The following is an 18,360-nucleotide window of genomic DNA, read 5'->3' as shown; positions in this document are numbered from 1 at the left end:
TCCTAACAAATAAATTAGAGAAAAGAGAAAATTAAAAAGAAAGACAACTTGGGGGTGGGGAGTCAGAAATGGAAAATGATGGAAAAGTAATGATAAAGGAAACATCATAATTACTAATATTTATGACTTGTACAATACCATACATGTGCATATCTTTCACATGACTAAGATACTGAAGTAGTCAGTACTGTAGTCACTAGTAACTTTTCTGTTAAAATTAATAGGTCACGGAAAGCATTTTCTGAAACAAATGGATAAGGTGATTTGGCTGGTTTTAGGGGGTGCATATTCATTCACAGCTTACGTTAGAGTTTTTTTATAACTTGATCCAGATGCTTAGCTAGTTTAGATCAGTGTAACCCCATTGACCTTAATGAGGCTATGCTGATTTATACTATCTAAGGATCTGCTCCCTTGTCTTTTTCTTTTGTGTAGACTATTAACTGATATATATTTTAAAAAATCAATATAGTGTATTAACAAGAGCACTCTATTTTTTTTAGACATAATTCTTCATTTTTTTCTTATTGTGTCCTTTTTTTATCTTAAGGTATTTGGACTTCACCCTAATGCAGACATAACTTATCAGACTAATATGGCTAATGAGACATTAAGCACAATAGTTAGCATTCAGCCTAAAGACAGTAGCAGTGGAGGAGGGGAAACCAGAGAAGCAATGGTACAGCGTCTTGCTGATGAGATGCTGGAGAAGTTGCCATCAGACTACATCCCTCATGAGGTACAAATATATACAGCAAGACACTGCTGCATAGATACATATGAATTATTATATATGCCATTCATGTGGAAACACTTCTCTGTGCAACTTTTAAAGTATTTTAATTAATGAAATAACTCACACTTTATTAAAGGTATAAGTGTTCTGGTTTATTATCTAAAGTGTATATACATCAAAAAGTTACATATGAAGAAATAATGGTTAGTTACATAGTATTTAAACACTAACATGACATGCTGTCTGGAAGTGGTGGTGAGTCTTGCATTAGTGTTTGAATAAAAGAAAGTGGATATTATTGTTATTTTATTTTATTACATTAACATTTGTCAAAGGTGCGGATGGCTCCTTAGGCGGCAAGCAAAAGCAGGATCTCATACCAAATATGCTTGCCAGAGTTTCAGGTGACTAATGGTGACATAAATGCAGGGTAGAGCTCTGCAGAGCTTTAATAATCTAGATGAGTTTTAAATTATCGAGGAAGTGGATGTGGTATGAGTGGAGAGACATGAAAAGAGCTGGAGCAGCAAGCAAGGAAGAAGAGCTTGGAGATAACAGTTTGGATAGTCTGTAAAGAAGGGAAATATGTTTCAGGAAAATCAGCAAGAGATTGCGTTGGTTAAGGCATGGCCAAGAACTCTGGCAGGGGAAATAGACAGGAAGGGACAGATTCTAGACATGCTGTGAATGAAGCAGCAACAGAGTTTAGCAACAACTGAATATATTGGTATTTCTTCCTACTCACTGGATACTTGGTTGTGTTACCAGATTCCCAAAGACTCCCACTTTTCAGGACAGAAGAAGACAAACATCTAATTGAGTAATAAAATGAAAGTAGAAACCGCAAACTATGGATGAGCTATGGCAGAATGTTCACCTCTGGTATAATCTGAAAGCTTAGAACAAAGCAAGAGTCTCTGATAGAGCCCCTGTCTTCTTCCTTATCCATCTGGGGCAGCTACCTGATCTGAGCTCACTGACTATCAGAACAAACTGACCCATTTTCCCCATGGTGTATGCCTCTTCATATATTGATGTTCTCCTGTAGCCCTTCAGATAAGTAGAACATCACTCATAAAAACAGAATTTTAAATATCTCCAAATAATACTGTGACACAACACCCCATATTCATCCCTTTAATATTAGTATGATATGATTATGGCATACTTATGGTGCATTTTGTACAAGATGCATCATGTAAGGTGTCATTGGAAAAGTTATGATTTGCTGAATATGATTATCCTGTTTGTATGCATGTATAATTTTTGTATCTAAAATTATGAATATTGACTATGTATCTATATTTCAAATGTAGTTACACCTGGGTGATGCCCACTGGGCAAGAAGCTTCCAGTCTAGATAGTTGGCTGTGAAGGGCCTACTCAGGGTAAAGGGCCATTAGGAAAAACAATAGGCCTTAGGAGAAGCTTATCCCCTACCTGGTGAGCCTTCCTGAGAACGCTTCAGACAGTCTGTAAGTAATGGCTGCTATGACTCAGCAGGGCATGCAAGGGCATGTGACCAGACCACATGACACTGATCTCCATTTTGGGTACTTGTATTTTTCCACAAACTGGCTGGGAACTGTTTTTAGAGCAAAGGGTTCCTGCCATATGTTAAAGCTATATAAGGCAGGGAATGACCTCATCTGTGGTTCTTCACTCCCCCACAACTCAACACCTAAGAGAAGCTCGAAAGGAAAAGGACTTGGAACGGGGGTGGGGAGCCCGAGCTGTAAAGCAAGTGCAGCTAGTGCCTTGAGAATCTGCAAGCTTGCTTGTATCATCAGTCAGGGTGAGAAATTGCTAATTCATATCCAATCTTTCTAGTATTTTAGGCTTAGTTTGTGGTTTTGTTTAAACAAAAAACACATTCTTCATGTTGCAGGGGTAGACATATTAATGAGCTTACAGTGTACAGATCTCTGTGCAGTGCAAGATGGTATAATTTTGGTTTTATACTCCAGAGTGGGGTGCATGCCTGCGGAGCTGGAAAACTGGCTGGTGTCTACTGTTTGCAATCAGGTAGCCCAGTTTGGGTGGATGTCACCACCTGCTGTTGTGTTGGGGGATAACAGGGCCTGGGTTGAGGCTGGATGTGTCCCCAACCTAGCGGTGTGTCTTAGAAGGATGCTGCAGTTCCCACAGCTCCCAGACTGCACCCCAAGGGTGACAACCTGTCACAAAAACAACTTTAAATACTTAATGAGATTACATCAAAACAAGTGACAAACAATTGAAACTGTCCTGCACATCGTAAGATCCCCTTTAGTTTTCCCATTTCACATACAGAAGAAACCGGAGAGCTCTGTTGCTTCCAAGCCTCCTTGCTCAGGGGCTTACATAACAGATAACAAAGAGTTCTTCTTCAAGGAGTGTCCCTGTGGGTGCTCCACTTTTGGTGTCTTGGTGCCCTTGTAATCGGAGATTTGTAGTAGCAGTGCCCTGATTGGCTGTGCATGCGCAGCAGCCATCTCGCACCACTCCAAGCAGGTACCTAGCATGAGCAGCCAACCGACCCCCAGTTCCTTTTTACCGCCCTTGGCTTGAGTCAGAGCGACAGCAGCACCCCTTCAACTCCATAGATAGATCATGGTCCTTCCTTTTTTCTTGTATCCTCTCAATTCTAGTTAACTTCAGTTAACATTACTTTTAATTTCCTCCATATTAAAAAAAATTAGTGTAGTTTTCCCCCACTCGCCACCCGGTGGGCCTCCACCAACAATGACTGCTTTAAAATGGGCTACCCCGTTTTTCTCCAGTGCTGGACCTCCCTCAGGCATGCCTGGTTCTCCTGCATTTAACAATGCCTGACCTGCAGGTTATTGATACCAGTTTCAGATGGCCGTGCTCAGTGCATCTGCTGTCTCGATGAGACCCAATTCCCCAAAAGTGTCCTCATTGTAAAAAACTGAATGCCAGGGACCTCCAACTTAAGTCACTCATGATGAAGAAATCCCTCAGGCCAGCCTCCGACACAGAGACCAGGACGCCTCTTGACCAACGGTCGCCAGCAGCCTCAGACAAGGGCTGCACTACCAAGACTGCTTCTAAGGACTCTGTCTCTAAAAAGGTGACCAAACACCAGTCTCAGTCATCGCCACAGCGAGATCTGCCTAAAAAGAAATGGTGTCCTGGTGAAAAATCTTCCCCGGTACTGAGGGCACCAAGAGCCCCGGTACCAAGACTTCCCGAGGAGCCAAGGACTGGTATGGGCAGGCTCTCAGTCAGGTGCATAATCTAAAGTCAAGCTCCCTAGCTCAGCACCGACCGTGCCGAAGAACATCCCAACACTGACCAGTGTAATGGCACCACCTGCTGCACACACGCAGCTCAGTAAGACCTTGGCACTGATAGTTCTGACCCTTTCCTCTCAGACTGCGCTGCCATTCCTGGCACCGAGCTTTCTGGTACCGCAACTTTTCACCAGACAGGCGTACCTGGCAGTTTCTTCTATGCCAGGGATCCCCCTATTCGGTACCGATGGTAGCCCAGTGAGGCGCGGACTAAGTCAGATCATTGCCCCTGGGGTTTCAGCTCCACCTCAATCCAGTGATGATGAGGAGGAGGTTGACTCAGGACTGTACACCCCTGGCCACTCCTCTCCTAAAGCTGGACCCTCATATCACCAGTAACTGGTAGACACGCGAGCCTGTCAACCCCCATCCTGGCTGCCACCTCCTATGGCACTCCCACCCAGCTGGCCATACTGGGACCCAGGGGCCATTTATAGGGCCCAGAACATTAGAGCACCTAACCCACTGGTCACCAAAACACCCCGCTCTCCCGCACCAACGGACCCAGCACCTTCAGAGGCCCAGGATGAGGAGACTGACGAGCAGGCAGACGCACCTGAAGGAGACACCTTGCCACCTACACATATCTCATCCAGATGAAACAATCATGCCACCACCCTCCGCATCAGGGGATGACTTCAAGTCCTTTCAGGATCTTTTCAAGAGGGCAGCAGACTCCCTCAACGTCGCCTTGTCTGAGATCCCTGAGACCCAACATAAGCTCACTGACATTCTCCAGGCATGCCCATCAGCAAAAATAGAACTGCTTATTAACATTGCCATAATGGACCTTGCAAAAACCATCTGGCAGATGCCAGCCACGGCCCCTCCTTTCTGCAAAAGGTCGGACAAAAAATATTATGTGCCGGCAAAAGGGCCTGAATTTCTCTTCACCCACCCCACTCCTAATTCACTGGTCATGGAGGCAGTAAATCAGAGGGGCAAATGGCAACCATCTAGATCCACCCCTTATGTCAAGGACAGGAAGAGGCTATACCTCTTTGGCCACAAAACCTATTTTTCCGCCACCTTGCAATTCCGCATCACTAATTAATCTGCACTGCTTGCAGAATACACACACAAAACCTGTTTTCTACAATGTCATCTTCTATTGAAAATCTTTTATTGAAAATATAAGAGGACAAGAGAAGCGTGTAAGTCCAACATCTCCGAAGGGTCTCTCATCACAAAGACTGCCCTCCACGCCTCTCTCAATTCCGCAGACACAGCAGCATGCTCCATTGCGACCTCCATGGTCATGTGTCAGGCATCTTGGCTCCACCGCTCAGGATTCCTGAGAGAGGTACAAGCTGCGGTTGAGGACCTACCCTTTGAAGGTCAGAAACTGTTTGCCAAATCCACCAATGTGTACTTGCGCATACTTTAAAGGATTCCCAGGCCACCTTAAAGACTCTCAGCATCTGTGTCCCTGGAAACATGAAAAAGCAGGGCAGGTTTTATAACCAGAAATTCCAGGCTACACCATGCTCCCAGCCTCAAAGACACCATACCCAACGCCTAAACAGAGGCAGACGGGACAAAGGCAGAATCAAGACCAGCCTTCCACATCCCAGCCTTCCACTTCTAAGCCATCATTTTGAAGGTCTGTTCAAGGGCCTGAAACCTCTACAATCTCTAATTCCGGATCTCAACCCCACTTCAACACCGTTTGGGGACCCCTGGTACCATATTACCCAGTCTGGAACAATATCACCACAGACAGATGGGTCCTGGAAATTATCCATCAGGGTTACTTCATCCCATTTATTTCTAACCCATCTACCCACCCCCCTACCCTGTCCCTCTTCAGGGAGCCCTCTCACGAGCTCCTATTACATCAGGAAATAAAGCACCTCCTGCAATTAGGGGCCGAGGAAGCTGTACCAGCTCAACACAGGAGAAGAGAATTTTATTCCCATTATTTCCTCACTCAGAAAAAGAACGGCGGATGGAGACCCATTCTGCAATTATGCAAACTCAACAAGTTTGTGAGAACACAGCGATTCAAAATGGTGGCCCTATCGATGATGATTCCAGCATTAGAGAAAGGAGATTGGCTCTTGTCCCTCAACCTGCAAGAGGCTTTCTTTCATGTCACCATTCACCCAGTGCACAGAAGATTCTTGCACTTCACCCTAGGACATCAACATTACCAATACAAAGTGCTACTCTTTGTACTGTCAACCACCCCAAGGGTCTTTTCCAAGGTCCTCGCCATCACTGCAGCTCAACTTCACAGACTAGGGGTCATGATTTTTCCATACCTGGATGACTGCCTGTTAAGAGCACCAACACGGCGGGCAGCACTAGAAGCCACACATACCACAATAGCCCTCTTTATGAACTGCAGACTTCAAATAAATCTTCAGAAGTCCACTTTGGTCCCTGTCCAACAACTGGAATTTATAGGGGCCTATCTCGATTGCCTCACAGCAACAGCAAGGTTACCCCATCAGCAATTCCTCAATTTAATCACTCTGATTTCTATGGTCATGGACCAGGGTGGGCATATCGAGTGCTGACTCTGGGAGTGGGGTTGGAGTGTGGGCTCCCCCCGGATGTTACTTACCTTGGGCTGCTCCCAGTCGATGGCACAGTGGGACTAAGGCAGGCTCCCTGCCTGTCCGGGCCCCACACCATTCCCGGAAGGGGCCAATGCCCCTCTCTGCAGGCACCACCCCCGCAGCTCCCATTGGCCACAGTTCCCCATTCCTGGCCAATGGGAGCTGCAGGGGGTGGTGCTTACAGGCAGGAGCAGCGTGTGGAGACCCCTACCCCCCCCCCGACCCTGGGACCACGGGGGTGTGCTGGCTGCTTCCGGGAGTGGCGTGGGGCTGGGGCAGGCAGGGAGCATGCTTTAGCAGCAGCCCTGCTGCACCAGACTTTTAGTGACTGGAGATCGCGATCAACTGGGAGAGTCTCCAGGACTGACCAGTTGATCGCGATGAACCAGTTGGTGACCATTGATCTAAATCAACCAACATACTTACCTGTGTTTTTCCCAACACCACATGCCAACAACAGGGAAGCGTCTCTTCACACATTCAACGTCCGAAGAGCACTAGCCTTTTACCTAGAAAGAACAAAAACATTTAGAAAATCGTCTCTCTCTTTTTCTCTCTAAAACTGAACGATCAAAGGGTCAGACCATCTCTAAACAGAGACTCACTAAATGGCTGTCGGGCTGTATCCATTTGTGTTACCAGCGGAACAACCTCCCTGTTCCACCAAGAGTCCACACACACTCCACCAGAGTGTTATCAACATCAGTAGCATTTTTTAATGACATACCCATCCTGGATATTTGCAGAGCAGCTATCTGGGCTTCTGCCCACACTTTTACTAAACACTACGTTCTCAAGCAACAATCAGCTGCAGATGCACAGTTTGGACTCTCGGTGCTAGCCACCATCAATAAACCAACTTCAAAGCCCCCCCTCCACTGAGGGGTACTGCTCCATAGTCACCTAAAGTGGAGCACTCACCCCTGTGCTCCTCGAAGAAGAACAGAAGGTTACTCACACTGTGCAGTAACTGAGGTTCTTCGAGATGGTTGTCCCTGTGGCTGCTCCACTACCGAGATATACTTCACACCTCCTCCCTTCTACTTCAGAGTGTCATGCTGATCCTCTGGGGTAGAGAAGGAACTGGCGGTCGGTTGGCTGCGCATGCTAGGTAGCCACTCAGAGCGGCGTGAGACAGCTGCTGCCCATGTGCAGCCAACTGGGGCACTGCTACTACAAATCTGCAATTGCAAAAACAGGGCACCAAGTGGAGCCCTAAAGTGAAGCACTCACAGGGACAACCATCTAAAAGAACCTCAGTTACTGCACAGGGTGAGTAACCTTCTCATCTGACGTAAAATGATAGGGTCCAATCTCTCCATATGTGTAAGGATAGATGCAAATATAAATGTCAACTCATCATGCAGTTAGGTTTGTAATTGTCATAAACATACAGCTAAGGGTAGCATAAAATCCCCCCTTTAGCTGTAAAGGGTTAAGAAGCTCAGATAACCTGGTTGGCACCTGACCAAAAGGACCAATAAGGGGAGAAGATTCTTTCAAATCTGTGGGGGAAGGTTTTTGTTTTGTTTCTTTGTGTTCTCTCTGCGTCAGCAAGGAACCAGGGCAGGGAAAATGCATCTCCTAAAGCCATACCTGAACTAAGCAAATAAGATTACAAATTTAAGTAATAGGAAGGAAATGCGTTAGATTATCTTTTGTTTTAGCTTGTGAATTTTCCCTATGCAAAGAGGAAGATATATTCCTGTTTTTTGGAACTTTAAAGTTTTGCCTAGAGGGGAATCCTCTATGTTTTAAATCTTATTACCCTGTACAATTATCCTCCATCCTGATTTTACAGAGGTGTTTCTTTTACTTTTTCTTCTTTATAATAAAAGTTCTGTTTTTAAGAATCTGATTGGGGTTTTTAGTGCCCTAAAAACCCAAGGGGCTGGTCTGTGCTCACCTTGTTTACTCTCAAGCCTCCCCAGGAAAGAGGGTGAAGGGCTTTCGGGGATATTTTGGGGAAACAGGAACTCCAAGTGGCCCTTTTTTCTAAATCTTCGTCTAATTGGTTAGTCTCTAAGGTGCCACAAGTCCTCCTTTTCTTTTTGCGAATACAGACTAACACGGCTGCTACTCTGAAACCTGTCACTTGGTGGTGGCAGTGATACCGTTCCAAGGACAAGGAAGAATTTGCCTTGGGGAACTTTTAACCTAAACTGGTAGAGATAAGCTTAGGGGGTCTTTCATGCCGGTCCCCACATCTGTACCCTAGAGTTCAGAGTGGGGCGGGAATCCTGACAGTAATGAAAAAAAATTTGCCTTACAGGTTGAAAAACATCACTAGGGAATATAATGATGGAATTCTAAAGGCATTATTGCTGATTGGAGGTCAGCTGCGTAATCCAAGTGACAATGTTTTTTCCCTATATACAATTTGCTCTAAATACATTTCAGCTTTAAATTCCCCTCTGTTGTGGTGTCTTTATGTTATTCCACAGCGCCATGTGACCCCCCTTAACCAATAAGAGAGCTGTAACAGTAATGATAGGATGATTTTGTATACATCCCCCTCCCGGATTTCATCCTACCTACCTTGAACTGGTTGCTGGTGCCACTCTAAAGCAGCTCTGTTTGTGGTGGGAGTGGCAAGGGGGAGGGGCAACTCCCTGAACTTGCCTTTCCTCCACAGCCCTACCATATTTTGGAAGGGGATATCACCTCTCATAATGGTGTCCTCCCCAAATCTGCTGACAGGGCAGTACAGGGGCTGGGGGGAGACTAATGAAAATGATTCCAAAGCATTATCTTAATTTGCAGTTTTGAAGTAGAAGCAGATTGAAATTCCTGAGCTGCTATAGTAACTTCCTTGGTGTCACATTATGGGGTGCAACCCAGACCAGTGAAAAGTTGTGTCACTGCCTGACCTATGACCCTGGTTGCCTTAAAATGCTTTGCTGCTGTAGCTCCCTTATCTGGATGCTCCCAGCCAGCATATAAGCCTGCATTGAATTTCTGTGTCATAAGCAGCCCTGGTTCAGCAACTCTGACTACAGCCGCCTGCTTCTTACACCACAGCCACATTCTGGTCTCCACCAGCCTTGGTTACTATTAGCCAAGTGACCCCAACATATCCCCAGTAAATGTACCTTCATTGTCTCTGCCTGATGACCCAGGCTGGTTAGATAAGCAAATACACAGTTCTTTATGATCCAGACATGCTGAGTCCCAAACCAACTTCTGAGCTTTGATGGTTCTGTTTACAGCATATGTAAATTGCAACTCCATTGTCACTGGTCACCCTGCTTCATTTGTATTTGACCTGAGCAGACCTGTTTCGTTCAAATTCACTTTAAAACATAGTATCAAAGAACATCCATAACTCCACATGTAGTATAGTTACATATCTTCCACTGTGATACTATTCACCAGTGTTTTCAAGTGATACCTCACAAGGCATATTTTGTAGAAATATCAGCAATGCTTACGGTCATACTTGGTCACTAATCTTGGTTCATGGTAACGGCCTTTCCACTGGAACTCAAAGTACTGTGTTACCCATGCACATCTGAGTAAGGATCATGCATGCTAGGACCATGACATTATACAAACAGTAAGAACTAGTATGACTGTGATTTTTGTTGCCTCCTTTCTGAAATTGTTGTATTTCATATTAACAGACATCTGTTTACATTCCACTTCCCCATCCAACTGTGACTTGATAAAATATATACAACTAGTGAGGAAATATTTTTACCTGGGCTTTTTGTAATTAGTTTGTTTCATCTCAGAGAGGGCTCTTTTGACTAATGGGTTCTGTCTTCAGGTTTCCTTTCTGCCAGGCAGGTTGGTTTCTTAATGTAATTCTACAATAGGGATCAGGAAATGAGTGATCTTGTTGGTTGATACAGAATATAATGCAAAACAATCAATCATGACTCAAAATGTATGCACTTCATCATGTAATTAACAATAAGATTTCCAAGAACAGGACTGTACTGTAATTAGCAAAACTCACAGGAGGTCACGATTTGAGTCTCATCTCAATGAAAACAAAGGCATGACAGGTTGTGAATTACCGGTATGTCATTAATTCAAAGCCTTGTGTTGTGTTGTACTTGATGGTCAAGGCTGAGTGCTATGAATGCAGCTATGGATGAATTAATATAGTGTGGTTCTTGCATTGATACATTTCATTGCTATTATGGAATATACAGAGGTTTGCATTTCTTTAAAAAATGTGTGTTTCTTAGAAGAATTCCCAAGCCCTGGGAATTGCTCTGTATTATAGTGTTGTGGCAGCATGGTACCTCTCCTATGTGAAGTGCTCTTCTTCTATCTAGCATGTATCACACTTTTTCTTTGGGATTGTCAAAGCTAAATTCCCACGCTGGCACTTCAAGTGCAGAAGGTGGGGGTCCGCAAGGATTCTAAAAATTAATACTTGCCACTCCAGGCTTGTATTAAACTCCCGAGGTACAGCTTTTCTCTGACCTTGGATGGGTAGATGCTGCTACCACCCAAGTGCAGAACCACTTTGAGAACCCAGGAAGGCGCACTTGGGAATTCCTTCCTGTGGGGTACCCTCAAGCCCTCCCCCCTCCCGGGGAAAGCTGAGCAGAAAAAACAAAGGAAATCAGCTGTTGCCACCAGCTAATTTAAAAAAAAATGTGCACAAACCTCTTAAGACACAGAACTCCAATCCTGTTCTTTAAAAAGGTAAATTTTATTTAAAAAAATAAAGGAAAGAAAATACACCTGAAAACTCAGGCTATTGCTAAATTTAAAAAGAACCCAAATACAAGAATTAAGCTTCAAGAATAGCTTTCTTAAGGTCCAATTTAAAGGTTACAAGCAAAACAAAAGCACCTGGGGTTAGCACAGAGGAATCCACAAGCCATAAAGAAATAAAAGAGATAAACCTAATTGCATCTTCCTAGACATTTCCTGATCTACTTACATATCTGGGGTTTCGAATGAGTAGTTTTTAGGTATAATACAGATGATTCTTCAGACCTGGCCCAAAGTTTCTTACAGCATCGCTGCTCTAACCCCCTCTCCCCGGGAGAACAACCACAGACAGACAAAGGGGAAGTTTTTTCCTCAATTTTAAAAAGTTCTAGCCTTCCCATTTGGTCAGGTGACCACTCACTTCCTTTTACCTATGCTTAGCAGTGAGACTTTTTTAACCCTTTACAGGTAAAGCAAGTAGAGAACAGTTACTAAGGCCATGTCTACACTATAAAAGTACTCCAATTCTACAGAAGTCGATTTTTGGGAACAGATTGTATAAAGTCAAGTGCATGCGTTCACACTAAGCACATTAATTCGGCAGTGTGCGTCCACAGTACTGTGGCAAGTGTCGATAATCCAAGCGTGCACTGTGGGTAGCTATCCCACAGTTCCCGCAGTCCCCACTGCCCATTGGAATTCTGGGCTGAGCTACCAATGCCTGATGGGGCCAAAAATTTGTTGCGGGTGGTTATAAGTAAATGTCATCAGTCAACCCTCCCTCCCTCCCTCCCTCCATGAAAGCAACAGCAGACAATCATTTCGTGCCCTTTTCCCTGGGTTGCCCGAGCAGATGCTATAGCATGGCAAGCATGGAGCCCGTTCAGCTCACCACAGCAGTTATGACCATTGTAAACACTTCGCGCATTATCGTGCAGTTTATGCAGAACCAGCACCTGAAAAACCAGGCGAGGAGGTGATGGCAGCGCGGTGATGAGGACATGAACACAGATTTCTCTAAAACCTTAGTCCCCAGCAATTTGGAGATCATGATGTTACTGGGGCAGGCTCATGCCGTGGAACGCCGATTCTGGGCCCAGGAAACAAGCACAGAGTGGTGGGACCGCATAGTGTTGCAGGTTGGGGATGATTCCCAGTGATTCCGAAACTTTCGCATGCGTAAGAGCACTTTCATGGAACTTTGTGACTTGCTTTCCCCTGCCCTGAAGCTCAAGAATACCAAGCTGAGAGCAGCCCTCACAGTTCACAAGCGAGTGGCAATAGTCCTGTGGAAGCTTGCAATGCCAGACAGCTACCGGTCAGTTGGGAATCAATTTGGAGTGGGCAAATCTACTCTGGGGGTTGCTGTGATGCAAGTAGCCAACGCAATCCAACTGAGCTGCTGCTATCAAAGGTAGTGACTCTGGGAAATGTGCAGGTCATAGTAGATGGCTTTGCTGCAATGGGATTCCCAAACTGTGGTGGGGCCATAGATGGAACGCATATCTCTATCTTGGCACCGGACCACCAGGGCAGCCAGTACATAAACCGCAGGGGTACTTTTCAATGGTGCTGCAAGCACTGGTGGATCACAAGGGACATTTCACTAACATCAGTGTGGGATGGCCGGGAAAGGTTCATGATGCTTGGGTCTTCAGGAACTCTGGTGTGTTTAAACGTCTGCAGGAAGGGATTTACTTCCCAGACCAGAAAATAACTGTTGGGGATGTTGAAATGCCTATAATTATCATTGGGGACCCAGCCTAACCTTAATGCCCTGGCTCATGAAGCCATACACAGGTACCCTGGACAGTAGTAAGGAGCTGTTCAACTATAGGCTGAGCAAGTGCAGAATGGTGGTAGAGTGTGTATTTGGAAGTTTAAAGGGTCACTGGCGCAGTTTACTGACTCGCTCAGACCTCAGCAAAACCAATATTCCCATTGTTATTGCTGCTTGCTGTGCACTTCACAATCTCTGTGAGAGTAAGGGGGAGACGTTTATGGCAGGGTGGGAGGTTGAGGCAAATCGCCTGGTCGCTGAATACATGGAGCCAGACACCAGGGCAGTTAGAAGAGCACAGCAGGAAGCGCTGCACATCAGAGAAGCTTTGAAAACCAGTTTCATGACTTGCTAGGGAACCGTGTGACACTATTTGTTTCTCCTTGATGAAAACCCGCCCCCTTGGTTGACTCTAAATTCCCTGTAAGCCACCCACCCTCCCCCCTTCGATCATAGCTTGCTTGCAAAGGAAATAAAGTCACTATTGTTTAAAAACCATGTATTCTGTATTAATTGATTATAAAAATAGGGAGATAACTCACAAGGTAGCCTGGGTGGGATGTGGGAGGGAAGGAAAAGGCCACTTTAAAACTTCTTGAATGACAGCCTTCTGTTGCTTGGGCTGTCCAGTGGGGTGGAGTGGTTGGGTGCCCGGAGCCTCCCCCACTGCGTTCTTGGGCATCTGGGTGAGGAGGCTATGGAACTTGGGGAGGAGGGAGGGCAGTGAAACAGGGGCTGCAGCAGCAGTCTGTGATCCTGCTGCCATTCCTGAACCTCCACCAGACGCTGGAGCATGTCCGTTTGATCCCGCAGTAGCCCCAGCGTTGCATCCTGCCTCCTCTGATCTTCCTGCCGCCACCTCTCCTCACGTTCATTGGCCACTTTCCTGTACTCTGCTATTGTGTCCCTCCACACATTCTGTTGAGCTCTGTCAGTGCCAGACAACTGCATGAGCTCAGAGAAAATTTCATTGTGCGTGCGTTTTTTTCACCGCCTTATCTGAGATAGCCTTTGGGACGGAGGAGGGAGGCTTGAAACGTTTGCAGCTGCTGGAGGAAATAAAGGGAGTGAAGTATTTAAAAAGATACATTTTACAGAACAGTGGCTATACTCTTTCATGGTGAACAACACTATTCACATTACATAGCACATGAGATTTTGGTACAAGGTCGCATTTTGCATCTTATATTGAGTACCTGCAGCTTTGGTGTTAGAAATCACACACGCAGTGCCGGGCAACAGAATTCGGCTTGCAGGCAGCCATGGTAAGCCATAGTCTTTCGGCTTCTGCAACCTTCATAACCGCAGTGCCCTCCTCTCCCATACCAAGCAAAGCATGTTGAGTTGGCCATTTAGTGCTGCGGTTTTCCTGTTAACGTGCAGCAGCAGAAACCAAACTAACCCTCTCTCCCCCCATCTTTTCTCTGGGATGATTGCTTTACCCCTCACCCCACCGTGTGGCTGGTATCAGGGAAGATCTCTGCTAGCCAAACGCGAACAGCTCAGCACCAATGGCCCCCTCACCCCACCGCATGGCTAACTGCTGGGAGGATTTCTTTTCAGCCACCTCTGAATGTCCCCTTAATTAAATTCCCCTATTTCAACCAGGTTACCATGAACAATATCACTCTCCTGAGGATAACACAGAGAGATAAAGAATGGATGTTGCTTGAATGCCAGCAAACACCAGGACCATATGCTGCCAGGCTTTGTCATTCAATGATACCAGATTACTTGCTACTAGCATGGCGTGGTAAAGTGTCCTACCATGGAAGACGGAATAAGGCTGCTCTCCCCTGAAACCTTCTGCAAAGGCTTTTAGAGTACTTCCAGGAGAGCTTCATGGAGATGTCCCTGGAGGATTTCCGCTCCATCCCCAGACACGTTAAAAGACTTTTCCAGTAGCTGTACTGGCCATGAATGCATCCCAAGTCCTCAAGGCTACTTAATCATTAAAAAACACTTGCTTTTATAACATGTATTATATTTTAAAAGGTACACTCACCAGAGGTCCCTTCTCCAGCTTCGTTGGGTCGGGAGGGTATTTCAGTCAGGGTGATAAAAAGATCCTGGCTGTCGGGGAGAATGGTGTGCTGCGTGCTCTCCTCAAGCTTGTCCTCCTCCTCCTCCTCTTCCCTGTCTGCAAAATCCTCAGGCATGGCAGAAAGTACCCCATCATTGGAGTCCACGGACAGGGCTGGCGTAGTGGTGGCAGCCCCCCCTAGAATTGCATGCAGTTCAGCATAGACGCGGCATGTCTGGGGCTCTGTCCCGGAGCGTCCATTTGATTCTTTGGTTTTCTGGTACGCTTGTCTGAGCTCCATAAGTTTCTTGCGGCACTGTGTTGCGTCCCTGCTGTAGCCTCTGTCCCTCATGGCCTCGGAGATTTTTTGAAATGTTTTGGCATTTCGTCTTTTGGAACGTAGTTCTGACAGCACGATTCCTGTCCCCATACAGCGATCAGATCCAGTACCTCCCGTTCGGTCCATGCTGGAGCTCTTTTTTGATTCTGGGACTGCATGGTCGCCTGTGCTGATGAGTTCGCCTGGCCAAACAGGAAATGAGATTCAAAAAGTTCCCGGGGCTTTTCCTGTACACCTGGCCAGTGCAGCTGAGTTCAGAGTACTGTCCAGAGTGGTCACAATGGTGCACTGTGGGATAGCTCCTGGAGGTCAATACCTTCAAATTGCGTCCACGCTAACCCTAATTCGAAACGATGTTGATTTCAGTGCTAATCCCCTAATTGGGAAAGAGTACAGAAATCGGTTTTAAGAGCCCTTTATGTCGAAAAAAATGGCTTCATTGTGTGGACGGGTGCAGGGGTAATTCAATTTAACGCTGCTAAATCCGACATAAACTCGTAGTGTAGACCAGGCCTAAGAGGGATTTTATAGCTAACTGGCTGGCTGTGTGTCCATAACAGGGAGCCTACCCTGTTTCATTCATCACAGGGATACTGAGACAAAACACTGAGTGGAGCAAACAGTTGTTCTTCTGGCACCTTAAAGACTAACAAACATATTTGGGCATAAGCTTTCATGGGTTTTGAGTAAAAAACCCCACTTCCTCTCACTTGCATCTGAAGAAGTGGGTTTTTTACCCACGAAAGCTTATGCCCAAATAAATCTGTTAGTCTTTATGGTGCCACCAGCCTCCTTGTTGTTTTTGTGGATACAGACTGGCACAGCTACCCCTCTGATAGTTGTTCTTTTGGCTGTTTGGGCAAAAGGAGTGGATTTCCTGTGAAAGTCTTAAAAATCAAAGGCTCTCTTTGCAAATCATTTGTGAACAGAAAAGAGGGCATTATTCACCAAATAAATTGTCCACAGGAAACTATTCTCCCGGCTCTAATTTTAAATGCTCTAGTAGTAGCTGCTTTTAGTGGTTTAGAAAGAAAGAAAAGCATATTGACTCGTTCGGTAGAATGAGCTGTCAAACTTGAAAGCATTAGTGTAATCTGTTGGCACCTACTCCATGGACAGCCTTTCTGTAAAATCATATATGCATATGATTAAAATATAATGAATAACCTCCCTGGTGGTTGTCCCCCAAGGAGAAAACCATGTAAAGCTTAAAAGGGTATTTTCAAAGGCCTGAAGATGAAACCTGAGAAATGGAGACGGTCAAAGCATTTACTCTCTTGTCCTATCAAGTATCACCTTTCAAGTGCTACGCTTTTCTTCCTTTTTAAAGAGGAATGGTGCTAGATATAACATTATGTTGTTACAATAGCATTCACCCTTCGGGTTTGTCTACATGGAGAAACTAGTACGGAGAAACCTAGGGTGTGAATTTCAAGTGAACTAGCTACTGTTATATTAATTTAAATAGAATAAATGAGCCAAAGATGTTAACATAACCCAGTCTCATTGTCCAACATTGAACAATGTTAAACAAGGTTTGGGGTTTGGTATACAGAGACCTCAGCCTGCTTAGTACCATGGCAAACACACCATTAAACTTTCTTTTAACCTTTTATTAAAAATGCAGAAAAGAAGGAAAAACAGATAAAGCATTTGAAATATAAAGTAAGATAAACATAAAATAAGACTTTTATTTTAACAACATATCTTCTTCCCTTTCACTGTAGCTGGAGAGAGTTTTAGAAGGAAAAACATTTGTGTATGACAATCTTTTAGATGGTGTTAAAGATGGTAATAACTGTCCTTTTGGGTAAAAAGAGAAGTTAACTGAGATGAGTTGGAGTTTTGCTGCAATTGTTAAAGTCTGATCCCATTTAATTTCGGCGTTTGGGATTCAGCTGGCACTAGAAGGGGTGGCATTGTCATCTAGAACTTTCTCTCCAGCCCAGTCTGGTCTGGGCATCGCTCAGGATTAGGATAAAGAAGGCCCAGAGTCCCAGGAAATGATGTGGGTGGATGCCATGATGATGAAGCTCGCTGCAGCAGCCTACATCTGTTCTTTACTATTTTTTTCCTTTCCTCCAAAGTCTTTCTCTTTAAGGACCCAAAAAGACATGGCCTTTTTGTTTGGACTAATTTAGTCTGTCTGAGTCTTTTGCACCTTTTTATAACATTCATTATTGAAAGCAACTTCACTGACTTTCTAGTAACAATTGTTATTTTAGGTTATTGTAACATTTTATGAGCTTTCATATACTTTTCACAATTAAGCTTACAATTAGGGTAAATTTATAGGCTCAAAGAAAAGGAGTACTTATGGCACCTTAGAGACTAACCAATTTATTTGAGCATAAGCTTTCGTGAGCTACAGCTCACTTCATCGGATGCATACTGTGGAAAATACAGAATATGTTTTTATACACACAAACCATGAAAAAATGGGTGTTTATCACTACAAAAGGTTTTCTCTCCCCCCGCCCCACTCTCCTGCTAGTAATAGCTTATCTAAAGTGATCACTCTCCTTACAATGTGTATGATAATCAAGGTGGGCCATTTCCAGCACAAATCCAGGTTTTCACCCCACCCTCCCCAACAAACCCACTCTCCTGTTGGTAATAGCTTATCTAAAGTGATCACTCTCCTTACAATGTGTATGATAATCAAGGTGGGCCATTTCCAGCACAAATCCAGGGTTTAACACTTTAGATAAGCTATTACCAACAGGAGGGTGGGGAGAAAACCTGGATTTGTGCTGGAAATGGCCCACCTTGATTATCATACACATTGTAAGGAGAGTGATCACTTTAGATAAGCTATTACCAGCAGGAGAGTGGGGTGGCGGGAGAGAAAAACTTTTGTAGTGATAAACACCCATTTTTTCATGGTTTGTGTGTATAAAAACATATGCTGTATTTTCCACGGTATGCATCCGATGAAGTGAGCTGT

The 18,360-nt window shown here is 44.8% G+C and overlaps 1 protein-coding gene across 3 annotated transcripts in view; it reads left to right on the top strand.

Annotated features, from left to right (window-relative positions):
- LOC125631940 (dynein axonemal heavy chain 5) overlaps nt 1–18,360 on the top strand; it is a 286,700-nt gene that overhangs the window by 240,039 nt on the left and 28,301 nt on the right. For 2 of the 3 annotated variants that reach the window (XM_048839434.2, XM_075125496.1), the window contains exon 73: nt 551–739. The exons of the other annotated variant lie outside the window; for it this stretch is intronic. In XM_048839434.2, coding sequence (XP_048695391.2) covers nt 551–739 — 189 coding nt within the window. The remainder of the gene's footprint in view (nt 1–550; nt 740–18,360) is intronic. 3 annotated transcript variants of the gene reach the window in all.

Source organism: Caretta caretta, chromosome 2, assembly GCF_965140235.1.
Source record: "Caretta caretta isolate rCarCar2 chromosome 2, rCarCar1.hap1, whole genome shotgun sequence".
Classification (NCBI taxonomy): Eukaryota; Metazoa; Chordata; order Testudines; family Cheloniidae; genus Caretta; species Caretta caretta.
This window is presented reverse-complemented; position numbering and strand designations above follow the sequence as displayed.